At 36.9% G+C, this 27,322-nt stretch overlaps 2 protein-coding genes across 5 annotated transcripts in view; both read right to left on the reverse strand.

The window, feature by feature from the left end:
• Positions 1-98: 98 nt before the first annotated feature.
• Positions 99-10,098, reverse strand: wnt2 (wingless-type MMTV integration site family member 2). The gene is made up of 5 exons (XM_006633265.3): positions 9,565-10,098; positions 8,682-8,902; positions 5,586-5,863; positions 4,185-4,449; positions 99-1,602 (listed from the first exon to the last, which is right to left on the reverse strand). The coding sequence occupies exons 1-5, from the start codon at positions 9,645-9,647 to the stop codon at positions 1,373-1,375; spliced, it is 1,077 nt and encodes a 358-aa protein (XP_006633328.1). The 5' UTR covers positions 9,648-10,098; the 3' UTR covers positions 99-1,372.
• Positions 10,099-10,277: 179 nt separating this feature from the next.
• asz1 (ankyrin repeat, SAM and basic leucine zipper domain containing 1) overlaps positions 10,278-27,322 on the reverse strand; it is a 32,145-nt gene continuing 15,100 nt past the window's right edge. Inside the window, exons 5-13 of one of the 4 annotated variants that reach the window (XM_015352365.2) lie at positions 26,967-27,078; positions 26,248-26,382; positions 25,820-25,941; positions 25,252-25,324; positions 23,300-23,356; positions 21,555-21,667; positions 17,067-17,172; positions 16,527-16,640; positions 10,278-12,206 (exon numbers count right to left, since the gene is read on the reverse strand). In XM_015352365.2, coding sequence (XP_015207851.1) covers positions 12,066-12,206; positions 16,527-16,640; positions 17,067-17,172; positions 21,555-21,667; positions 23,300-23,356; positions 25,252-25,324; positions 25,820-25,941; positions 26,248-26,382; positions 26,967-27,078 — 973 coding nt within the window. In that variant the 3' untranslated portion in view covers positions 10,278-12,065. The remainder of the gene's footprint in view (positions 12,207-16,526; positions 16,641-17,066; positions 17,173-21,554; positions 21,668-23,299; positions 23,357-25,251; positions 25,325-25,819; positions 25,942-26,247; positions 26,383-26,966; positions 27,079-27,322) is intronic. The other 3 variants (XM_015352363.2, XM_015352364.2, XM_006633330.3) reach the window with 3 other exon arrangements.

Here is a 27,322-nt window from a genome sequence, read left to right on the forward strand (position 1 = left end):
AGCCCAGCTCCACACCGTTCATACAGGAACATGTTAAAGTGATATTATACCTTGTTGTGCAGCCGATTGATATGTGAATCGGCCTTGAAATTAAATCTAAATACTTGTGTTTTTTTTTCTCCACTACACGACACTCCAGTGTTAATTTCTAGGCTATATATACTTGAACAAACATCCAAACAATTTATATATGCAGGTTCTTAATCTTCTTTGGTGGATTGTTTTGATTTTCCTCCTTATAATTATTTTCCATAGTTTCAGAGAACAACGTTTGACACTTGACTTTTGGGAGCAATATTTTTTGCTGTTCTTTTTCCAGCTTTTCTTTCCGTTCTGCAAATGCCAAATATTTACTCTCAGACAACTAAGAGGATTATTTGCTATATATCACGAGTCACTAACGTTTGTCTTAAGAAAAAAATCACTTGAATTTTAGGAATTCGTTTGGCTTTTTTAAATTTACCATGCAGATAAAAATACATAATTGCAATATACTTTATGAAAACACAAAAGTGACTTATATTCTCACAATAGATGAAACTGCTCTAGTAATCATTAAGAAACAATGGGTTTTCGTTTTTTTTTTCTTTGATTAAATAAAGGTATTTACATGTTTGTAAACACTGTCAAATTGTCAAATCTGTCATTCTCTAGAATTGCTCAAATGTTGTTTTTTTCTCCACTGATGTACAGTGTTTTTAGATTTTGATGCAGGAGAATCTGATCATACAAATCTAAGAAAATGTGCGACCACCTGCTGTTAATTGCTTTTTTTTCCCTGCAACTTGTACACAGTATTTCATTGTATTCACATCTGTAGACAGCATGAACCTAGTGTATCCTTTGTTTGTATTTCAGATATATAGCTTTATCAGCTCATTTGGTATTGCAGGTTACATAATCTTTATTTTAAATTACAATGTGAAACGTATATTTAAAATTACAATACACAGAACTTGTGTAAGATATGAGTGAGTTTAAACAGTACTGTATATACAGTACCAGGGACAAAGGAAAGTAAGATTGAAATCTTTAAATATCACCATCCTATAGGATATCAATATAACAGTATATCAGGAAGAAGAACGGGTTATGTGGTGTTTCTGGTGTTTAGATAGTTTCTACACCTTAAACGTATTTAAGCAAGAGGACAATTAAAAATGTCTTTGAATTTGTATTACTCCCGTGTAAGGGTCTACTTAGAGCTTTTTTCTGTATGCTCTGTCTCAGTTTGGTTGTGGTAAGCAGTTCTGAGTAGGACAGCCATAACCACAAGAGGAGTTACTCCCATTACCAAGGAAACATCTTTAGAAGCCTCCACCTGTGGATATCAAGGTGTGAAATGACATCCCTATTGTACTGTGGTCAGGTGTCATGTCTGGTCCAGCCAGTAAGCACTTTTTTGAGCTTTGCAGGTGTGCACATCCACAACCTCGTGGCAGTCTTTGCAGTGGACAGCACAGCACCAATGAAATTTACAGCCACACTTGGTCATCCTGGTGACTCGGGAGGTGTCGTACCCTCTTCCACAGCACATGACCTCACAGCTGTCCACGCCGCGAGATGTCCGGTTGCATAAACGGCCACCTGTGCCCACAGACCCTGTGACAAAAATACCATGGCGTCAGGTTGATGATCACATTCACCATCCTGTGATGGCAGTGTGACCAGGCATACTGAAGCAAAAAAAAAATGCAATAATGGGGTCTAATAGATTTTATCAAGTATTAACACTGAATAAATAGAATTACGTTTTCAGTGTGAGACATACAGTATCAAGCCTGACCACCACATTATCTCCACAGTGTTGACCTGATCAGCCTCTAGTTAGCCTAGAGTCAACATCAGTCAACATCAACATCAGTCAACTCATCAGTTGACTGATGTTCCAATGCCCAATCTGTGCCAGTGTAGCCTCTTGCTGAATACTGATGGGTCATGCTGGCCTCTTGACTCCAGCTGATGGCATTGGAAAACTGATCCCAGAGATGTTCTATATAAATTCTACTGGACTCATGTCAGGAGAGAAAGCGGACTTCGGCAAGGCCTCAACATGGTTTTCTTGAGGTTGTGCCATTGTTATCCTAGCAATGGGGTCTTGCATTGCCCTGGTGGAAACCTTTGGACTCTTTCAAGACCAGAAGAAGTGTTGGCTCTTGGACTTTTTCAATGTGTTGTTGACTGATGTGATGTGAAATTTACTAGAAATCAGGTGAACAACCTCTTAGAAAACAAGTATCCATGTGTGATCAATCTCCCTTTAAGATCAATTTAGAAATCTGAAAAGTACTGAATGGTTTGTTTAACATCTCAGTTTTAAAAAATAATGGAATTTCTTTCAGAATGTCCCAGGCACTGACATTAATGAAGCCACCTGTGGCTATAAAACACATTTTCCCTGAAGTCAAAGTTGATGATGATCCTGTACTGCTGGGTACATTTCATACAAGTTCATCCTAGACAGACATGACCTTCCACCAGAAATATGCCTGTTTCTAGACAGACGCTCAACAAGTTAGGGCATGGCAGGGGCTCAATACCCATTTCAAACACCCATCACAAAAAATAATTTATATTAGCCAGGATTCAGATTGTGTTTCATCTCCTGTCTTGCTACAGGTTGTGCCAGATAGGTATGTAATGTGTGTTATATGCTCAGTTATCTGACGGTCAATATCATTTCATACTGCACAGCTGTTTGACAGATATCATTCTTTTTACAAAATACATCTCTAATGCAAATGTGATGTAACAGATAAAGGAAAAAATGTTTAGGGCTTTTCTTTTTTTCTTTTTTAGCACTTTGAACATTATGTAAGAAAGACGTTGAATTCATTTGTGTAATAGCTAATAAGATTAAACACTGGTGTTTTAAAAACACTACAGTGAAGCCAATTTGACCACTTAATGTAAATCACACTCTACAATTCGTCTAAATGGGGCGGTGTAAATTGTCTGTGTTTCAGAAACTGGTTGTTATAGTATCAATTTAACTGTTTTCCTTTAGAGATACAAATGGGATAAAATGTAAAATCTCCCCTGATTTTTCATTTACAAAGCCAGACGCCAGTCTCTAATAGTTATCTGTGCAACTGTGGAATGCAAGCAATCAAATATACGGTGCTTATTTGTAGTTTTTTTAGATAATTATTAAGATAAGCAGAGCTGGCACAACACCAGTGCCTTAAATCTTTGCTCCAGTTGGTGCAGATTTACTTAAGTGAAGATTTAATTAACTTTTAACTGAAATTAAATGTAATAATTTATCGAGAACTTCACCTTTACATACAGGAGACCCACTTTTCCATCAATACAATTCTCCATTCACCTGTTGATGTGTGGCAGCCATTATGTGCCAGCAGCCCTACTATGTACAAATTTCACAAATTCTTAACAGTAAAACTGATTAAAGCCAGACCTTCAGAGAAGTACTGGAGTTAACACCCCTACTCCTTCCAACAGTACAACAGTACAACAGCACTGTCCCTGTGTTTGGAAATTCGGTACAGAGGGAGTTGTGCCACTTGGTGCACCAACACCACTGGGTTTCCTTAGAGCTCTCCCATCTAAATACTGACCAAAACCAAAAATCAGGCTACAATCTGGTGAAGCTTTTATTTCAACATCCCAGAGTTTACGGACATAAACAAGAAACCAATTGCAATCTATGAAAACCATTGTCTCAGTTAGTTATAGGTATAGTTATAGGTTACGATTTAGTATCATTAATGGGTTAAAAAATAAAATTAGACATTAAACTATGTTTCTAGGGTGGCGCAGTGGTTAGCATTGCTGTCTTGCAGTTCTGGGGCCCTGGGTTCACTTCTGGTTCTAGGGTGCTGTCTGTGAGGAGTGGAGTTTATATGCTCTCCATGGATTTCTTCAAGGGTGCTCTGATTTCCTTCCAAAGACAGTCTGAAGACATGCTGAAGTCTTCAGACTGTCTTTGGAAGACATGCCAGTAGGGTAATTGGCTTCTGGGAAAGTTGGCCTGAAGTGTAAGTGTGTCTGTGTTTGTGTCTGTATGTACCCAGTGATGGACTGGTGTCCCATCCAGGGTGTATACTGCCTTTCGCCCGCTGCTTGCCAAGACAGGCTCTGGCTCCCTTGTGACCTTGAACTGAATACAGCTGTGAGAAAATGAATGGATGGATGGGAAGGTTCTTTTCACAGATCAGACTTACCAACTTCATGGTCTCTGATGCAGTAATCCGGAGAGTTTTCGAAGTACACCAAGTCGTTTTTAGTTGGCTTCTTAAACGCTCGGTATGCGACAGTGAATCCAGTTCCATACTGGTTCATGACAACCTGCACTGCTCCGTTGTACTTCTTGCGTAAGTACTCGCCCGTCTTGCGGAAATCGGCCATAGCCAGCCAACAGGTCCTCACACTGCAGGATCCACTGACACCATGGCACTTGCATTCAAGTGTCATGAAGCGCTTCACCGCCTGTCAGGGGTGAAGAGGTGAAGTCACTGCCTGGCCTTCATGTCAATAAAACCTAACGGCTATACAGAATTCCCTTGTAAGACATACATACTGACCTTTCAGAATAAAAAAAAATCAATCAGCTCTTATTGTTGCATAATTTGTAGGATTTACATGTAGCATGTAAATTTGCACTCAAAGGGTGGCTGTCCTAAGAGTACTGTATAGTCATTGGAGAACAATTGACACTATTTATACCCCTTTTGACAATAGCTAAAATATAGTACATATACAGCACATTGTATTTCTATCCTAGGTCTAAAATATTCTATGTCCTATGAAAATAGAATATTTAATGTACTATTAAAATAATGAATATTTTGTCAGTTTAAAAAAAACCAAAGCTTTCATTATCTGCAATAGGCTCAGCGCTCAGTGTTTTACAGCACTGGAAATCTCTGAAAAGACTCTGATCATCATGTAAAGTTTACTTATGTATTTTTATGAAGATAGTTACAAACGAGAGGAGATCATTGGGCCCAGTAGTAGAAAGATCTCAGCCAGTCATTGTCTGACAGAACGCCCAAAGACGGCTCCACGGTCGAAATGTTGTGTTTCTTTCCTTCTCTTTTCAGCATGGAATAAACCTTTACTTGTTCCTTTGCAGCCTACACATGCTGACACAGCTACCTACTTGAACTACTATTGTCTGACAGAAGCCATTGTTGGGCTTCAACAACAAGGCCTGAGATGAAGTCATATTTCTGTTCAAACTTTTTTTTGTTAATGTATTAGTGGAAAAGTAAAATCAAACGCTGAACAATGGGGTATAAGGAAGTGCAGCGGTTAGCACTATTGCCTCACAGTGCTGAGGCCTTGGGTTTAATTCCTGGGGTGCTATCTGCATGGAGTTTGCATGTTCTCCCTGTGTTCATTTGGGTTTCCTGTGGGTGCTCTCTGATTTCCTCCCACAGTCCAAAAACATACTGCTAGGTTAATTGGCGGCGTGGAAAAGTGGCCCTCATGTGTCTACCCTGTGATGGACTGGCATCCCATCCTGAGTGCATCCTGGCTTGTTGCATGCTTGGATAGGCTCTGGTTCCCCTAAAACCCTGTAATGGATGCAGCAGTTAGAAAATGGATGCGATAGGGAATACCTTCCTCCCTGCTCTATTGTTGTGCAAGTTCATCAAGGCCCTGGCGTCCCTCTCTTTTCTCTCCTTGGCGTCAACGAAGGCCTGCGCGAACCTGATCCCATAGTCGATGTGGTCACTGCAGCCCCCCCAGGTGAAGGAGCCCCTGCTGTCCTTAGCAGAGCCTTTCTTTTCTGGGTCACAGGAGCAGGGCTCCAGCTCCCCCTGGCTACAGGCCCTGGTCAGAGTGTGCACCACTCCGGCAGAAGAGATGGCATACACAAACGCTGCTTCACGACTGCCTGGGAAAGAGACACAAAACAAATTAACCCCCTCAACCAGACTCAACCAGACTACAGACTACAGAGCCTTAATCACTCAAGGCTGTTTTATCTGCCCTTTTTTCATTGACTGTTCCACTACCAAAGATAATTCATGTTTAGAATACATTTCTTTCAGCAACATCAGGTTTTGAAGGCATCCAATGAAGATCTGATTGTGACCTCATTTTTCAATCGGGTAGTGATGAAAGAACAACGTATCAATATTTGGATTCTCAGAGCAATCATGATGAGGTGCTGTTTCATTAGTTTTAGATGTTGATTTCAGTGTTTCACAGCTGTTAAAATATATTACCAACAATGGCTTTTTGTTGCAGTTTCATTTTAATTGAGGCACGTTATTGACAGGTAAGTTTACTAGGGAGGAGCAGCTATAGTACCTATAGCAATAGTACCCTTGCAATTTTATAGACAATAGTATGTTTCACAGGAGTCACGTGTCCTCCTGTGAAACACGTGACCACACATGTAATATCCTGCATAATTCTTGAAGACGGTAAAGTAGTAGCAGACCAGGACTTTTCCTCACGATGCTCTGCTATGGAAACAGTGCTAACGTAAGTAAATTGGCAAGACAAGCTTTGGTGCACACCTCTGCTGCATTGTTGAAAGCAACAGCAAACCTGGTGAATGTGTCAATTCAGACAGCCTATGTGGTTGGCGGCCAAAATAAAATACAGTAAGCAGAATTCAGGCTGCAAGCAGCTACTGAATGACAGAGACAGTAACATCTAAAGGAGTCAGTGCCACAATGTGTTGTGGTGTTAATTGCTGGGTGTAGAACGATCCGCTTTTGGGGACATCTAGTATTTTCACAGAACAGTGTATATGCAGACAGGATTTGTGTTGGTTTTATGGGATTCTCATTTGCACTGTGGTTAGTTTATAAATGTACAGGTGTAAATTTAAAAAGTAATAAAACCCCTTCAAAAAATATTCACACCATTGGTATATAAAGCATCTTGTCTGATCTGAAATGTGAAATCCCCTGGATGTTTGGACTTAATGTGTTCATTTTAGAACTGTTCTTGGGAGTACAATGAAATTCCACAAATATCCTTGTCTGATCTAGTTCCTCTGCTGGTGGCAGAGATAATGCTTGATCAAAGCTTTCTGAGAATAAAATGAGTGTTAGTAGGATTCCAGAGGAACAGTGCTGCCAGGATTAAAACCCACTTGTGGAGCTGCGGTATGCTTAAGACTTCTATGAAATCTGTTAAAATTAGAGAGCCGTGTTTATACAGTATGCTTCTCGAATAGTTTCCCAGAAAGACAAGTGTGACAGGATGATAACTAGATCCTTGCTCCAGTGTTCCATATTTAAAAGGAAATGTTTATTGTAATGTCCCTCCTTTTTTGGGAATGCTACAAAATCCCTGCAATTGTTTGAAATTAGGGTCCTGACATTGACAATAAGTAGATCCTCATGGTGCTGTGACGAAGTGCTGCCAATCAGATCACCTTTATAATTCATTTTTAAAAGGACTTAAGTCTGTATGGGAGGTCTGAATACTTTGCAAAGAAGATTAAATTGGAGTTGGTGTGGGCTCTGACTCGACTGCTGAAATTATGAATTTAAAAGGATTTAATAAATCCATTAAAAAATTAGTCTTATATTAGAGACATTGTTGTCATAAAGCCCACCTTTCGAAGGGAACATTGGCAGGGTATTAAAACGCCGATATCATGAGATAAATGAAGTGCAGTGAAATATTTAATTCCAGACTAAATGATGAATGTCCAATTTCCCTTTAAAACAAGATTCTTAAATGACGCAATCCGATTAAGTGAACTTTCACAAAGACCTAATCTTTTATCTAAATAAAATATACTTGATATATTGTTTTGTTTTCAACATTTGTGACTAGAACAATTTACCAAGGTTCTCAAATTATATTTTAAGGATGTACAAAATGGCAAAAATCTTGCGTTCTGTCGGTGCAAAGAAAAGCAAAAAAACATGCTTCTCGAATATTTTACAATTTAACCCCCAAAATCACTTTGTATTATGCGCTAAAAATATTTACATATTACTTAACAGCATAAATGATATTTCTCCTTCGCAAAAATGCAATTTGTCATTACGGAAGGTTACAGGATTTAATAAAGTAGTATAGATCACCTTACACAGCAATGTTTTTTATTAAAATAAAATGATCGTTTATTCTCGATATACATTTTGTAAACGAAAAAAATGAATACTACATTTTCAGAGCTAGACATTGTTTCATGAGGTGTATCTAAAACCTGAAAAAAATAAATCGTAGTCTAAATATTTTATACATCCGAAAATATAAAATGTGCGTTGATTCGCTTAATTGCGTAAAACTAATATTATCTGTTTACAAGTGGTGATTCTAATCGCATATTCGAAGAGATGAAAATACATTTTCTTTGCATGTTTTTATTAATAAATTTTAATAACGTAATACTCCTTGTTTATTGCCTCTTTTCCCTAAAGAACAGGGCGTGAAATTTACGTAATAGAATTGTACGTGCTCTGGTACAATTAATGAAAACACTATTTAAACCTCTAGTCGCGATCCCAAGACTACTAAAAGCCCCCTAATGATGCTGGTTTCTCAGGGGCTTAATTATACCTCTGTCTTAATCACAGTATATCGTATCACTTTCGCCTTTTTATAAGAAAAACATATTGAAAATGTTTCTATATTTTGATGTTACCTGGTAATGATTCGAACATTACAAAACTACACTAAATGTAATGAGAATGTCCTAATTCCAAAATATGATGCCTCCCCCTCATTACAGGACTTACTTCGGAGAAGGAGCTTGCCGAACAGGGTATGGTCCCTTGAAATGGTGCTGCAGTTCCAGCGGTGATGCTGAAATTGATGCTGGCACTCCTCAATCCAATCTTTAATCCCAGCTCCAATGCAATGCATTATTTTGGGATGCTGACGGCATAATTGGCGCTGTTTGTTCGCTAAACCAGGAATGTTGTCGCACATCACTTGAGATCCAAGAGTACCCATGTACCTGCATCGAAGATGTAAAGGAAAGATTTTCCTTCAGAAATCCAGATGACTTTTTTATAGTTAATAAAAAGTCAATAGGAGAAACCGAAGCTTCATGTTTTAGTGCTGTCTCCTACATTCACCTCCACCTGAGGTACCGACCTGAATTCAAAATACTAGTCGAGCTCAGTCGAGTTTCTAAATCGAAAGACAAGATGAACTTATTTTATTTATACATTTCCCTTTTTTGTTGTTTTCACAAAATCTACACAATTTAAAACTCACGTTAGTATGTTGAAGTGATCGTGAGATTTAGCGAAAGGCTTACAGAATTCAAGTGAGGGCTATGAAATGAACATTTAAACGCAAAAGGAATACTGTATATTTCTTAAGGGAAAAAAATCTGAAAAAGTAACAGTCCTGTTTTACATACAGGAAGTTAAAGTTGTGAAGAGGTATGACAACGCATAGTAATATTCGGAAAACCAGAATCTTTCGGATGTAATTTAAAACATGAAAAAGTTGCCAGTTACAAAACGTTTCAGCTCTTACTAGTCTTGAGGAGATAGCAGCCTTTATAATCCCTTCCCTCTCACGAATTTTCTAAAAAGCGATCACAAGTGTACTTTATTTTCTTAACACTACTAAATCTCATAAAACCCGAACATTTCCGTACATACTCACCACCAAGATGAGTCGACCCTTGAGGTGAACCAACAGATAGCTACAGAGAAATAAAAACATATCCCGCTGGGCATTAAGTTCATTATACAACAATTGCTAGCTGGAGCTACATTCAATCACGCCTTTCTAATTATTTCCATTGGTCAAAATCAAAGAAAAAAGAAGCAACACTACTCTGTTTATAAAACTGCAGATTAATAATGCTATTGTACAATAGTTTATAGGGACTAGATTCAGGATGGCTGATTTAGGCGTTCTGAAGAAGAGCAGAAGAGACCCGTAGTCTGTACACGCCGGAGAAAGATTTGGGCATTAAGATGGGTATACCCACTAGCTGGTATCGGATATAAATTGCTTACACAAGGGGAGGGCTCAGACATCCCCGTGGATGGAATGTAGTGGAAAAAATCGACTTGTATCTGATGAAGCTACCTTGACAATAAATTCAAGCTTAGCCGATTTCCAATAAGCAAGGTATACAGTAAACTGCTTCCAGGAAAAAATAGTTAAGAACTTTCGGGAGTGTGGTAACGGACTTTTTCTTAATGTCGTACAAAAGAAATAAAGATTTTCATCAAAATGACCTCCGAAAACAAACCCGAAAAGTAAACTGGAACTGAATATAACACTAAATTTACTTTCGCCATCGTTATTAATCTAACACATTTTTAGAATTTGTTTATTGCAGCAAATGTGTATTATTTAGGAAAAAGTATACTTTATTAGTGATGTGCGCACTTAAACTGGATTATAACATTCTTTTGAACTTTTTGCGATCTGTGGAATTGTCACACCGCGTTTCCGCAGTCTTTGATCTCCAGTTTACGTAACCGATTTAATCTGAACGATTTCTTTGTATCTGGGGGTCTTGTCAGCCGAGGAGATGAAGAAGATTAACAGTCAAATTGGAATCCCCTATCCTTAGCTTCTCAAAAGCTGAAACAATCAGCATATACACAATTTAATGAAAGACAATTCCACACACATTTTTGAATGGTTTTACATTTATTGCATTTCCAAGCAATGCTTTGCCTAGAACTACTTTAAGGGTTAACAAAATGACAGCTGGAAGTGAGAAACTGAATATACAGTAGTTTAATCTTATATCTTAAACTGCAAGAAGTTAAAAGGATGCTATTCGTGGACAACTGTTACATATAGTAGCACAGTGGTCATATATTTCAAAGTCTATAAAATAGGAATTCTAACTGTAAAATAAAAATAACATACTTACAGAACTAATTTTTGTAATTTTTGTTTACAAATTCTGCCTAACAAAAGAAATTTGTTAAAAAGGCATGAACTAAGTTGAAAGTCTCTTTATTTCAGCAAAAACTGCAAAAAAACAGGACAGTGTCTACCGAACTAAATTTAAGCAAGTATAGTTTGGGTTATATGGTTGGTATTGTTGCCAATTTGTTCTGATTTGGTCTGTAGCACTTGTGGCTCATTTGCCCAGGATTATGCCTCTAGCTAGTACTGGCAATACTGACTCAGGCTAACTGTGCCATTTTTTGTAAATTAAGAGGTTTAAAGAGAAGACAGAATTTTATTTTTACAGCTACAAGTTCAAGTTGTAATGAAAGCACACAATCACAGCAAATATCCTTTTTTACATGAGAGAAAAAAAAGGTATGGATATGCTCAGCATTTCTGGAGAAAAATAGGTCCAGAAATACTGCCAGGTTTGTTAAGCCAGATTTTATGTTTATTTAAGGAATCACTACAGGGTTACCATTAGTACAGTCTACACCAATGGCTTAATAAACATACAGTATAAGGACAGAATTACAACAGTGAACTTTACCATATAAATGCACTGTTTGATCTATAACTCCAGTAATAAGTCAAATTAATTTACACTGCAGGTTTCCCCATAAATTTAATATTGTAAATCTAAAACTGTGGTTTAAAAAAAAGCATTAACAATGACGGCAGAAACCATTCCTAAACTTGCTCACACTAATTAAATCATTTTTAAATTCTGCAAAGTGCATTAGCACAACAAAAGTCTTCAGTCATACATGGAAATCAGCACAAAATGAACAGATCAGGTGAACATTCGCTTTCTATACCATTATACAAATGACTCAAAAACAGAAATCAGAAGTGATATCTGATAACACTCATAAATCTACATACCCAAGATTCGCGTGTATACATACTGTCAAGGTAAACCTTGCAAAATGCAGCAATCAAACATTATCAAGAAAAAAAAGACATCACGAACAGACCACTGCTTGAGAGAAACAGATCAAAAGAAAAATACCACCCGATAAGCTACAGTAATTTATTTTATATCACTCAATGTACAGTTAACATATAACTATGTTATCACATTCAATTAACAATACGCTTCAGAAAAAAAGGCTTAAATGTCAAAAGAGGAGGAAACAGATATTCTCTGGCAATTTTAGTCATTTGTGCTTCATGTAATGTGATTTTCTGTCCTTGTAATCGCACTGGCTGGAGAATAACAGAACATGCACACACAGAAGGATCTATGTTTTTTTAGCAACTGTGTAACAAAAAAGCAACCCAACTCCAAACAAGGCGGCCAGTACCCTCTTCAGGGTTTTTGTTCTCCAGCTGACGCATGCACCAGGCAAGGGAAGGCGACAAGGGTCTTCTGCTTGATTCATCTAGAAGCGAAACAACAGGTTCTGGGGAATTCGGAGCTTTGTTTTCAGCTTTGATTCCTCCATATCAGACTCATGCCACACATGAATCACACATGATCAAAACATTACACTGAATTCAGTTAGAAACATAAGGAAGGTTGTGTCAAATTGTTGGACTGATATCAATGTGTATTCTTTAGCATATAGTAGTTCAGGTGAGCAGCTGCGTCAGCATGCGTAGGCTGCAAAGGAACAAGTAATAGGTTTATTCCATGCTGAAAAGAGAAGAAAGAAAACACGTTTCGGCCATGGAGCGTTCTTGATGTGTGTGAGCCTTCTTCAGGTTCTTCACCCACCTGAAGAAGGCTCCACGGCCGAAAAGTTGTGTTTTCTTTCTTCTCTTTTCAGCATGGAATAAACCTATTACTTGTTTCTTTAGCATATGTTGTCCTCACTAAGAGCATCTCAACTTTCCTACCACTGAAACAGTCCACAGCATAAAGGCCAGTCTCTATAGTTTAGAAGCAGCGGGTCTTTTTCACTGCAGTATCTGCAGTATTTTAAATTTGAATATTAAGATAATTATTGATACAGCTCAACCTGTTATCTGTAGATTAAAAATGAAGATACACTTCACTGTCCACAGCAGAAGAATAAGACTCCACACGATCCACAGGTACTGTATATGTGTACAGAGGTCAATAACCTGTTGTAAAGTCAGGTAAGAAATTTAGCTGCAGCATTGTCATAGAACAACAGGTGAACATTCGAATCAGTTTTCCATTATATTAATATATTAGCTTTGGGATTTGTTTCAAGAAATGAAATAGAATTGTACCTGGCAGTCAACTAACTGGTTAACAGTCTGAAGCTAAAATGAAAGTAAAACATTACAGTAAAATTCAGGAATCCAAATAAAATAAAAATGGTCATGTTGGATTTGCATGGACCGCTATAAATTAAAATTAGTTAATTATTATAAATGAATGTTTAAAAACATTTAAGAATACAACTCTTGCAGAGCAAAACTGTGAATAAATAAAATACTCTAATCATTGATATTTAGTTTGCAAACTTACAGTCAGTCTCCAACATTCATATGTATCATTGCCTAGGCTTGTGAGGTAATTTCAAGACAGACATTTTAAAACAAATGTTTTTTTTTTCTTGTATGTCTAATAAATTCACGCGACCTCACCTCAATGCTGACAAATTCTGATTCTCGCATAGCTTTTTTACATTTAGCTAGTTTTAAGGTCCCGGTCTTCTGCATAGCTTGACTCAAAGTTGACATTCTTCAGGGTACCTGGTGTCCAAGTACCTCAGGCACATCTTTTTCAAGTTTATGATCAATGTGAGCCCCTGTGTACTGTATACGGGGAGCGCTCAACGCTCCTGCTTTTCAGGAATTAATTATTTTATTATGTTGCTTTACACATGGACCGAAGCAGTTGTGTGACGAGCATAGTAAATACTGTATATAAAATACATGAGGGTTGTATGAGAGAGCAAAGTTTTTAACTTTTCAATCTGACCCGGTGATTTCTGCATCTGTAAATGTATTGTAACGATTGTGTTCTTTCTTCCAGTATGGTCCCGTGCCTTGCTGGGAAGCTGTCTCTGTTATTTCTTTGTTAAGTTTTGTGCATCTTCAGATGTGGCTCATTAGTAGGGCTAATGCCTGAACCATACTGTAAGGCAGGAGAGTTTGTCATGACCCAGGTCATTCATTTCCATTAAGAGTGCTCACTATTTGGTAACTACACATGCGCAAATTTACTCAAGGTTTATCACATAGGGAATTAATTTTGTTCTTTCAGTGGGATAAACCTGAATCATTTATAACAGTGCTGCTGTGGACCCAGAGCCTCTCTGTGGAGGATTCATTGGTATCACTCACACAGCGAACATGGGGATTAAAACCCCTAACACTTTGATCATTTTGGGGGATTTCACTGTTGAACTACTTTGGTGAAAATGGTTTTCCCCCTAACCTGAAAAAGATCTGCAGATTATGCCAAGGAATAATCTCCCACCATGTTTGATTAATTTTTGCCTTGAAATGTTAACCATAACATTTTATATATATATAATACATAATATATATTTTTTTGCATTTCAGATTAACTTTAAAAAATATATTGATTGCATTTTGTTTGCCCACACGAAAACAAAAAGTTAAGGCTTGGAATTCTATTTTGTGCACAACAAATGGTGTGATTTTGTTTTTAAACACCGTCGTGTTCTTTTATTATTGTGAGAAAATTCACATGCCCTAGGTGCAAGGGAGCATCTTGTTATATGACAGTCCCCTGATATGAACTTTTCCGGACATCTTCACAAGCTCTATCTATTTGGTTCTTTTAAATTTTTTAATTTGTTTTAATAATTTCAAACAAAGATAGACACAACTGTCTCTTTTTTTCCACATTTTTTGTGGTATTTTACCTGACATAATTTGAGAACAGTTATCTGTATGAACATAGAAAAACAAATTATTTTAGTCTCTGAAAATGTGGACTTCAACAGGTAAAATTGTAATTTTTTCTCTCCTAAATCCCACTAATTAGTGTAGCATACTGTATACAAACATACTAATATGCACACAAACTTTAATAAAGCCAATTATGATCTCTCTCAAATATGGAGAAGGCTCCATTGAAAGCACTTCCAATAATTTGAAGGTGTTGCATTCTGTAGCAGTTCTACTATATGCTATGTCCACAATGCATTTTCTTGCCATCTTTAACTAAGATCCCAAATCACATCTTTGCTTAAAATAAACAGTACCTCTGTGACATGCTGCACAGCCTAATACAAGCCCAATATGCAAACCACATACAGTTAACACTTCAAATCCTCAGGCACGCGACTAGTTACAGGTGTTACTGGTCTGTGGAAGCCCGCGGAAACCCTGAATGAATTTATATTCATTCAAGCCTGGCTGCACACAAACCCATGGAAACTCCCAGTTACAGATGCATTATTTGGTGGCAAATCAACCAAAGGCAATGTCCTTATTCCTTTCAGAATTGCATTAAAATCAGCAATATGTTAATACAAATTATTTTTCTACATAATTATAACTACATAATAAAAGATTCCAAAATTATATGATATCCAATGTTAGATTCATGTTTCAACTCCCAGTCTCACACTCTCGCTACCTACTATAGTGTTTCTACTACAGTATATGAAACACTTTTCTATTATCCATCTTACACTGCCGAAAAATACACCTATTTAACAGCGAGTCATATGTTTTGCAAGTTTATTGAGGTTCTTTTCAGATTCTAGGACTAAAAATCCTTTTGGGTGGGAATTGGTGGGTGTACCACACTGGTTCCAAAGGTTTTTTTGCTTTTAAAGAATTGTTTTTAACCCAAATAGGGGCCGTACCCCCTCCACAGGTTGAAACAGTCCTACCTCAGGAGCTATAAGAAGTTAACCACTATCAGTTCTGATTATTCTAAATCACAGGGAATTTATTCCGTGACGTCCCTGTTACCAATGTTGTGCCAATCCTCACTCCAATATGTGACGTAAGGTGACAGGGGCTTTGTTGGCGTCGATGCATAGATGCAAAATGACAGACACGGCTAAAAGCACAGACCAAATCTGTACTTGCAACCTGTGGAATATGGAGTACAACCACTGCTCCAGCCAGAGAACTAGATAGGCCTCTAAGCCTCCTCTATCATGAGTTTTATGCTGAAACCTAAAAAAACACTTTAGAATGTGAAGACATATAAAGCTAATTTTCTAAAAAATATATTTATCTTCCTGTACATACTACTATAGATCTAAAGCCTTAGTGTCCAAAGTAACATTATTTACTGCACATACACATACTTCACAAGACTAATATTTTACTTAAATACTTTGGAGACCATTAATCTCCTAATGCACTTAAAGGGGAAATGAACACTGGAGATCAGATGAATGATAAAAGATGGGTTAAAAACATTACAAAACAGTGCCAGAAGAGAAGGACCCAGAGGACAGCTACCAGATTTCCAAATGGCTCCATTCACTAGCAAATTCCTGTCTGACACTGAAGCTGTCACAGCTAGATCCTGACACCACCATGTCTTCTCTCAGTCGATTAGTTCAAGCAACGCTTTCTGACAAGATCGTGTCTCTTTGTTGTCAAAGCCTGTCTGAAATACGTGCTGTTAACAGTGCCTTGACCTTTTCCACCCACTCTTAACTGCCTGTTCTATGATGGCATCTGCAGTTCTTGATCAAAAGTGTTTAACCAAAGGCCCCCCAGATCCAGCACTCTTGTGTATAAGTATCAGCTTATCTAGTTAACAAGAATTGGCTGCCTATTCACTATACCTTGTCAAGCAGGTTATGTAAGCAAATCATCTCTTTATGCAAGTCCATCGTCTGTGCCACCAGTTTATCGCAGAGAGACTGTGATTCCCTTTTCGGATCCCAGCTTAGGACTCGCTGCAATGGGAAGGATGAATATTTGATTAAAACAATGACTTACAACCAAAATTGTGAAGTAGCGAGATTTTTGGAACTGCAATAACTTAGATAACATGAATTAAACAATAACCTAAAGATAAAATATGACACAGAACAAATGACATTTATAAAACTACGTAAGCATGACTGCTCTTACTGAACAGTATGTGCTTATTTTCTTACCTTTTTTAAATCAGCAGATATTTACATAATTAAATGATCTAAGAATATAGTCAGAACCAATTTTTCAAGTCAGTGCAACAATGTCAATGTATTACCATACTGTCAACGTTGATAAATCTAAGAAAACAAATAAATATACATCAATTTTCCAGAGAAATATAGATTAATTCACTGTACATGGCTGTTAACTAAAATTAACCAATTTTGGGGAGTTTTCATTACCGTGCTTACATGTCTTGGTACCCTGTTAATGACATCCTGAACCGTCTCTGTCAAGTACATGCATTGCTGTTGTAGACTGATGAGGAAATTGTACAGTTCTTCACTGCTAAAACAAACACACAGGAAATACCCACTCATGAAAATAACATTATGGCACAGAATAGGCATAGAAAAAAATATTCATCAGTTGTTTCATTTAGGTTGCGACAGTTGAATTTCAAAGGTCTACAACAGAAAAGTCACATTGAAGAGGTCACAACAGAAGTGATATCAAAGCGTATTACAGTATATGCATTCTGCAGTAAACATACGATTCCTAATTACTGACAAATAAACCATAACAAAAAAATTATATTGACCTGAAATTACAGGAGTGTGATTTATTGAGTACATTTCAAAAAGAAAAGAAAAGGCTTTGGCCATTGCTCTCAGAAGGAAAGATTTTTAGATGGAGGGGCTAACAAGCAGAGGAAAAGAGAGAAATGAAAATTAAAAGGGGAACTTTCAGCATGCATAACTCAGAACTTCAGAGACCTAGTGCTTCTTTGTGAATATAGGCTAGGCTGTGTTTTTAACTGTGCTTTTATCACTCTGAGCTTCATTGAAAAGACCTGAACAGCCAAGCTGTTTAAAAGAGGGTTTAGCTCATCTTTATATCAAAACCTTTGCATTCCGATTGTAGTGCCTGTCCAATCTTTCCAAAGCAAGGAGACTGACCACCAATGTTAGTAAAGAGCAATAATTCACCCTTCAAAATTTACCTGCAGATTACTGTAGTTCTGCCAGTGTAAAATCTCTCGTAATGAGTTTCTACGTTTTTCATTTAACACAGTTTCAAGCATATGTCTGGATAAGCTAAGTAAAAAAAAACACATTTTTATCACTCTCACTCCACATCAGAAATCTTACAGTCAGTTCTATGAAATATCACTAAGATACAGAGTTGTCAATTGTGTTATATTAATACTGCATTTTGAACAGCAGGGATCTCTTATTTTAGCACTTTGTTAGTTCCTTACGTAAACACTGTCAAGTTTTAGAAAGTTACTATTTCATGCATGATAGAAAGAGAGTTCACTTTTCTCCTTGTTAGTTTTTATATGACTGAATGACTAATTTATCCTGACTAATGTATTTACTCCTGGATAAATGGTAAGATCACCAGCACTGTAAACATGTCTTAAGATCAAATCAAAGGGTCACATTCCTCAAATGCACATCAATTTACAAAAATGTATTTCATACAGTTCCTTTCCTTTTTCAAAATATTAACTTTTGTCTACAATTCTTTAGATTTTGTTTCCATGGCCCATTGTCCTACTTATTTTTAAGGAATTCAAAACAGTTTAGAGGCCAGAATATAAAATTTGAAGTATTAAAATATTCTTAAATTGCCTGATACTATCTAGAAGCATGAAAACTCAAAGGGTCAGCGAGGTAAAGAAATCTTTATGATCTCTTTGAACGCAAAGTTATCACAACCTTTACTTTATTTGAGCAATACACGTTAACCTGACGTTTGCACTACAATGCTATGCAGATAAACATTATAACTTTAGTTGATTGAATTAATTTTAAAATAAAAAAATTAAATATAATCAGCCAAGATTATTGGCAAAATTGCAATGTATTATTTGTTGTACAAAGCAAATGCTATAATGGATAAAAAACAAATCCCTCACGACCCTGAACTGGAAGAGGTGAGAAAGTGGATTTGTGAGTGGATCATTCAAATCTACAGCAAAACTCCATCAGAGAACATGCTCCTCAACTAACTCCCAGAGTCTGGTTCCCTGCCCCTGCCCATTTCTGAAGTTCTACAATAATTTCAGCACATTTTCAAGTTTGATTCACATTTCTGGAACTTTCTCCCAGTAACTCAATGTATTTGTGACCCTATTTAACACTCATTTCATTTAGCACAAATTGCTCTGGAACCTCGTGTGCAGGGTGAGGTACAGTACACCTGCACATTCATTTTTGTGAAGCACTAGTTACACTGGAAACAGTCCAAAAACGGATGTGATATATACTGTAATCCAGGCAATTATGAACAGAAACAAGACAATGAAAGGTTTCAAGAGTGACGGAACAGTTAGGACAATAGAAAAACATCTGCTGGGTTATTACTGTACAGTAGGTATTCCAAGTGGCAGAGCCAATAAATGCATTAAGAATGCAACTTGACCTCAATCAGCACTTGAAACCTGTGAGCTCTGTCCTTCTCCAGCTGAAACTGAGACAGTGCAACTGACCGTACGCAACTGGGCAAACACCACCAACTTAGGAGTCTGACCTGTGTCCTTGGCTTTTCAACATTCACTCTCAGGGCTTTCCAGATGCACTCCGAGAAAAACTAGTCACTCCCACTGGGGCTAACTCTACTGTAAAGTACTGTGGAGCTACCAGAGTGTGAATCCAACAGGTGGAGAGCAAGTTTCCTCTCCTGTGAAATCAAGTTTTTGATTCCCAATTGGCATGGGTGTAACAGGAAAAAAATTACAGGTAATTCCAGTTCTTACTTATTATTGTAGGTAAGCAATTTGTTCAAAACTGTATTTCAATGATAAAAGTATGACATGCAATTCAAATATGAACTGATTCCTAAGCATACAGTAGGTGGAAATATTATGAGTGAGTCATGTACTGTAACTGACAAGTCAATGCAAATGTGTTAAGCATGCATATATGAAGAACATTTGCTCATTAAATTTCTGTACTTTGTCTATTAAATAAATACTTGTATACGTGGTGGCTTATGTGAATCGTTGCTATATTGCTCAATGTGTGTGCACAGGCAATGCCACTAAATTAATGCACAGGAAATAAATACCTCTATCCACTCCTTGAATGCATATTTTTATTTTTATTATTATTATTTTTATTATTATTATTATTATTATTATTATTATTATTAATTCTTACACTTATATAGTGCTTTTCTGGACACTCCATTCAAAGCGCTTTACAGGTAATGGTGACTCCCCTCCACCACCACCAATGTGCAGCATCCACCTGGCTGATGTGACAGCAGCCATAGCGCTCCAGAACGCTCCCCACACATCAGCTCTCAGTGTGGAGGAGAACAGAGTGATGAAGCCAGTTCAGAGATGGGGATTACTAGGAGTCCATGATTGGTAAGGGCCAATGGGAAATTTGGCCAGGATGCCGGGGTAACACCCCTACTCTTTTTAAGAAATGCCCCATGGGATTTTTAATGACCACAGAGAGTCAGGACCATGGTTTTACGTGTCATACGAAGGACAGCGCCTTTTTACAATAAAGTGTTCCCGTCACTATACTGGGGCATTAGGATCCACACAGACCCTAGGTGAGTGCCCTCTAATACCTCTTCTAGCTGCAACCTTAGTTTTTTCCCCAAGAGGTCTCCTGGGAGGTCTTCCCAGGCTCACAGATGCTGAGCTTCAGTAGGTTTTCAGTTGTGAGTTGCAGGGTGATATGGCTGCTGGTGTGTAGATTTTCTTCTGATTAACAATAGTACTTGTTTTCGCTAAACTATGGACCTTAGTGTCCTCTGCTTAAATTAAAGTATCACTAACACATCACTGACAGGCTGGCCTAAGGCAGCTTGATCTCAGCCCTGTTTATATCTAAGATTCTTTTAAGAGGATATCCTACAGTACAGAAACACTGTCCTGGAACCACTGTACAGGTGGTCACTGTTTTACAGGAGGAATAGAGAATATAAAAGTACCGCTAAAGGGAGTATGTGCAGTGTAGACTAACATGAAGCAGTTCAGGTTTTCTGTCCATCACAATTATGTGAAATTAGCACCCTCCCAGTGTGGGTTAGTTTGCTAACTTGCTAAAGTTAATTTTTCCATTTCTCAGTCTATTTAACAATTGGATTAGCTAAAAAAAAAAGCAAGTTTGATTTATGACCTGTCCATTTCATTAAAGTTAAACCTGCAAAAATCAGAAAATTGAAAATACAATATCATACAAAAAGAAAAACATAATGTAGTAATTTAATAGTAGTCATTTTATAAGTGTATCATACTGATAAATAAACCCACATGTGAAAATCCCAATCACCTTCCGTTTTCCTTCAGCAGTCCTCTATCTAGGATTGATACCTTATAAATATAGTACCATGAAAACATTGAAAAAATACATTTACTGTATAAGAGTACCCAATCTTTGTAAGTATCTGACAGGATATAGAAAAACTGCTTGAGGCTTGAGTGATTTGAATAAGATATCAACCTTTCAACTAGTAAGTTGGGACTGAAAAGCGTTTCGTTTAGAAACTGTAACTGACTCATATTTGTTTTTTAAAGAAGGGCATATAGTCCAAAATTTGATGTGTAGCCTACACCTTGCAAAAGGTGGCTGATAATATTGAGCTATGTGTAAGTTGTTTTGGTGGCTTTTAGACAACAAAATAATCATTGATTGTGATCTGACATACACTTAAGTGGAGAAACATATACCCTTCCCACAAGATGGCTTAGCTGTGTAAAGAACCTGCTGTCGAAGTTTTCCAGTCCTGCAAACTTGTCTATTTCTATCTTATCCAGCTGCATCTCCTGTACTGCAGTCAGAACTTTCTTCTGGTCGGCAGGATCTCGGACTCCAATCTATGGAAAGATACTCCGTCACTTGGCACATCAACATTTCCATCACTTAAAGGTCGCTGCAAAGCAGTAGGCATAGTTTAGTTTTCTTTGATTTTCACTTAAAAGGCCAACACAAAAACCAGAAAGTTGAATGTCTATTTTTTTTCTGCATTTGACTATCTTTGATTTCAATTCTATGGTCAACATTATGATCAGTTGTGACTTAAATTTGGCTTTCACCTTAGAAAATAAAATTGTGAAGTTTCAAAATGATTGAATGAATCAACACTGAAAAACTGGGAACATGTCTAGGGGCACTCTGCAACTGAAGGATCAGAATGCGAGCTGACAAACACATAACATTTCATTTCAAGGATCGATAATAGAAATACTGAACTATCCATTTGAGAATATATACCACATATACCCCTTATGTCCACATGGCAATTTTGAGGTTTCTGTAAATCCATAAACCACACTTCAATAGTTATGTTCAACTACAGCAGTTTCCACTGCGACAGTCTCTTCTATGAAGTGTTTTTTCTACTCCCAGTAAGATACAGAACTACTGGACTGGATAACAAATTTATTTGGCCTTGTTCCTTTATTACTGTAATTATAACTGTCATACTTGCATAAGGATCTGTTTGGTACATTATAACAACATTTAAGGTACTGTATCTCACATCACTTAATTAAACTAGACTTTTTTCTTCATCATCTTTTGTATATTTAATTGCAAAATGCACATTTATTGAATATGTATATACAGTATATTAAATGTAAAGTTAATCTGATAAGGGCACTACACTATCAATGTATTGCTATGAGATACCACATTCCAAATATTTGCAACTTTAAGGTATCTAAACTAACAGTAAATGACTTGAAGGTATGATCCCCATGGCATGAGAAAAAAATTCAATGAAGCTTTTTTTAATAACAATGCCAAAACTGATTAGTCTAAGCTTACACTGGTTTAGTAGATCAACTAAACTAAAAAAATGTATTGAAAGTGTATTAATAACAGAATTACATTGCCATAGACCCTGAACACATTATGACATCTGCCTCTATAAGTGCTCCTACTAACAAAGGTAAAGTATTTTTTACTTTTACTTTACTCTGAATTTAACATGGCACCACGAAGTAGTCCCAAAAATGCATATTGTTGTGATAAACATGTTTGTGATAAATCTACAGCGACTAACTCTTTTTAAAAAGGAAAAGTATAACAATGAAAATAACTCAAAACTAAGCTGCATAAAATCAGTTTTCTTTCATTACTTTAAACACTATGCTGCTGCACTGGCATTTAGCATTCAAGTTTAGATTTGACATTATGTTCTTGTTTTTAAATACTCAGTTACACTGCAGACAACAGTACTGTAGTTTATTGCATCTGGTCAGATATACCACCAACTGAACAACTGAGATAGAGCAGAAAGTAGGATTATAACATTTGTATTACATTATAAAGCGAGTCCCACTCTTCAGAAAGGTAATTTCATATTTAACTGATAGCGTTTGCACTACACTGTAAATTTAATTTAAACAATATTCCAAATAATTAAAATGACAACTTAAAAAGTCAACTACAAAAGTGAAGGCAATGGAATCTTTATTTTAATAAAGAAACTTAAGATTCCCAACCTTTTCCAAGTCTTCTTTCTCCATTGTCAATAGGTGGCTCCATGATATGTCATTGTCCTGTATGAGCAAAAGGAATCATCATGGACTGCCCAGTGTCCTAAAATAGTGTTATTGCCGTGTTGTAATCCAAGCACCTCCACTGATAAACATTGAAACACGATGATATACTGTATGAGGGGTCCAGCATGGTGACACAGTGGTTAGCATTGGGTTCAGTTGTGGAATTGGGGTGCTAATCTGCATGTTTATGTGTTCATGTGTGTTTTTGCCAGATGTTCTGATTTCCTCCCACACTCCAAAGACATACTGGTAGGTTAACTGGTTTTCTGGAAAACAGGTCCTTGAGTGAGTGTGTGCCTGTTTGTGTCTGCGTGTACCCTGTTGTCCCATCCAGGGTGTATCCTGCCTTGTGCCCCTGGCTTGCAGAAATAGGCTCTGCCTTCCCCGCAACCTTGCTTGGATGAAGCAGTTAGAAAATGGATGGATGGAGTGTTTCAGTGGAGACCACTTCACATGCAAGGTTTTCATTCTGCAGGCCATAATTAGAAGTGTTACTAAATTATTATATTTCAAGTAAAAATTAAAACATAGCAATCATATCTCATTTAAGACCAAAGTTCTATACTAAAAAGAACCAGTATGATCATTATTTTACCATATACAAAGTACAAGGTTCCATTAATTATCTCATAATCATTATATGAGATGTTTGATGAACAGTAGTCTGGCAACAGTTTTATGGTCACCATCAAAATTATCTTATTTTGAATTTCTGCCAATGTGTATTTGGGAGTGTATGCCATTTGAATTAGAAAAATGTAAGTCTTCTTTACAATTGACAGTGTTCTCCAGCATCGCACAACTATTTTGGAACAGCCACAGACCAAGTCTAACTTGATTCTTAAATGAGGAAAAGTAAGCATTACACTGCAAAGCAGTTGCTAAAATGTGCAAGCTCTACAAGGGTCTCCTAACTGCACAGTTTTCAAAGAACATTTATAACATACCATTGTTAACTATTTTAAATATAAGTCGACCTAAATAAAAATATTTGTTTACAAAAATCAGGCTTCAGAAATCATTTAAGAACTAGATTACAAACTACACCTAATTGTGAACTCATTTTGTTGTGTCTTCTGAAGTTAAGGAAGTGGGCTGTATCTGTGGAACTGATGCGTGCATCAGATTTGTAAGACTAACTAATATCAAAATTCATGTTTTCTAACTGAAGCCTTGTTCGGAGGCGCTACAGGCTGAATCCTACACTTGGTGCTGGGTTGCCTAGCAACAGCCAATGCTGCCAATGTTACTGAAGCACTGATTACAAAAACATTAAGCACCTGATAAAACTCTCGTTAAGACTGGAGAATCAATAAAGAAGTCAGTTATACCTGTTTCTACTGCCATGAAAATCTAAATCTATTAATTTTTCATCACCACAACCTTTCCAAAAATCTATGGCACACCTACTCACGCGTGTCACAATGCTGCTGTATTTTAGGATACACTGATTTCTGAAATTATACTGTAACAGTACAATAGGATAAGAAACTACTTTATTTGTGCTTTTAAAGTACATTCTCTCTGTCCAATTTAATTTGCCTTGCATCCTTGATAAGATCAGTCATTAATGTATTTTTTCAATTAGTTGTATTCCTAAGAAGGGGCTGTTTAAAAAAAAAACAATGATAACCACCACCAAGCCTTTTTTTCTTTAGCTGACACTACAAGAGTGAATTCTTCATCTGTTTTCACACCTTGCAATGCTGCAGACTAAAATAAAATTAAGACTGTTATAAAGTTTCAGTAGGGAAATACAAAAACATTTGAACACTTGTTGAGTGGGAACCAAATATTCACCAACATATGACATTCATCTCACAAAAATTAAGAACTATGTCTTAACAAAGTCAAGAACTATGACTTCCTAAGAGTAAGAAACAATTACTCACCAACATGATATCTGTGAGATATTCCAAATCTAGGCCGTGCAGAAGCAATTCAATGTCTCCTAGCTTAGAGGAGCTGAAACAAACACAGATGCTTAATAAACTTTGCCAACAAGCAATATTCGCACTTTTGTTAGAAACAAGCAAAAAGGGTTTACATTTCACATCAAACATGAGCCACTTTTAAACATGAAGCATGATCAATTTCACTGACGTGCCACTAGGTTGTGCTCAAAAACATCATACCAAAAAACAGTAGACCATACTGTATGTACATCCACTTATTCCTGGTAAGCGTCATGGTAACCTGGAGGTGGTGACAATTCAGCCATCCTGGTTAACTCAGCCACTCCTCCTTTGGAAGGCAGGAGGAAACTGGAGTATTGGACAAACACCCACACAAGTGCGGGGAGAACATGCAAACTCCACCGAGAGTGCACTCCAGTCTGGAACCAAACCTAGAGCTGTGAGCTGCAGCAGTAAACCCCAAATCACCCTCAATACACACAACACCAAAACAGCCAATAAATTAACCACCAAACATTTTTCACACCAAAAAAATTCAAGTTACCTCTCTCTAGAAGGAGTTATTGGGTCAGGATTCCCTTTGAAAAACTTGAAGAGTGTCTCCTCTTTGGATAAATGCTCCCTGCTCCCAGGGAGATTATGAGGTGAAGCAAGGATTCTAGAAATCTGTGTTCATAATTAGTAAGAAATTAATCAAAAGCAATACAAAATGCACTACTGATATCTGAGTACATCAACCATTAACCAGCATTTCAAATCCAATCATTTGAATTACAATGTAATTCATTTCAAATAAACTAGTAAGATAAAACCCTGCTCTTCAACAAATTACACTGCAATTTCTGTGAAGACACAATTTTGCTTTTGTTAATATGAAAGAAAATGAATCTGAACAGATATTTTTTTTCTTTTTGAACGATGTACAGTACTTCACAAAGTGGAGGAACCGTCTGAAGGAAAACTGAGCCGTACCTGAGAATGTCTGTACATTTTCGCAATATCTGCTGCTGTATATCCTTCCCTTGTTTTGACTGTTATGTCAGCACCTAGTTCAAGCAACTTCAGAGCTGCTCCTTCTCTCCCATACTGTGCTGCAAGTGTCAGTGCCTTCAAAAAGTATTAAGGCAAAAACAGATTTAAGCTTTGTATGATTTCTGCAAATAAGAAAATAAGAAATGACGAAAGATATTTTAAATAATTGATTATTTAGTTTGAATGTTTAGTTTGTATGCCACATATCTTTGAAAAGTGTTTCAGGATCTTTTCTGCTGTAATCTTCATACTTCTACTTCAATTGTCTGCCAGGCCTGAATCTCAATCTGTCTGCTACACATTGTTAGAATCACCCCTTTGGCAGCAATAGATACTGCTGGCAAAAATAATCCCCAATATAAAAAACAAACCACAGTGACATCTACTGTATATACTAGGTAGCTAGACATTTCAGTAGAGTCTGATTTTTATCAGAAGTTCATAAATTGGGAAAATAAACTTTTAGACAACTATTAGACATTTTGGATGGATGGATGGATAAATGAACATATACTGTAGAGTTTGGGAGCTGAAAGGGTGTTCAATCATCTTTCACTACGATTAGAGACTCTCAGCTGAAAAATACACAATTTACAATTCATTGCATGTGAGAAAATGAAAATTGCTGGCACAATTAAAAAAAAAGACTTCATTCATACAGTATATCCATTGACATCCTTGGTATTTATTTCTGCTCCATAGGAAATAAGCAAGGCTATAACTTGAGTATGGCCATCCCTGGCAGAAAACATCAGTGGAGTCATGTGATACCTAGAAAGACAAAAAGGGATTAACTGAAATATGTGTGCCTTGGTTCGAATATTTAAAAAGCATTTATTTTTCAGCAACTACAAAGCCTTTTCAGTCTTTAAACGTGTGTAAATTGCAATTATTACTGTTGTTAGTCATCTCTCCATACTTTTCCTGTATATCAAGCAAAAAAAAGGTTTCACAGTGAAAATAAAAACCTGCTTCACCTTGCACTGAAACAAGAACAGCAGAACTGACAACACTA

This window comes from Lepisosteus oculatus, chromosome 7, assembly GCF_040954835.1.
Source record: "Lepisosteus oculatus isolate fLepOcu1 chromosome 7, fLepOcu1.hap2, whole genome shotgun sequence".
Lineage (NCBI taxonomy): Eukaryota > Metazoa > Chordata > Actinopteri > Semionotiformes > Lepisosteidae > Lepisosteus > Lepisosteus oculatus.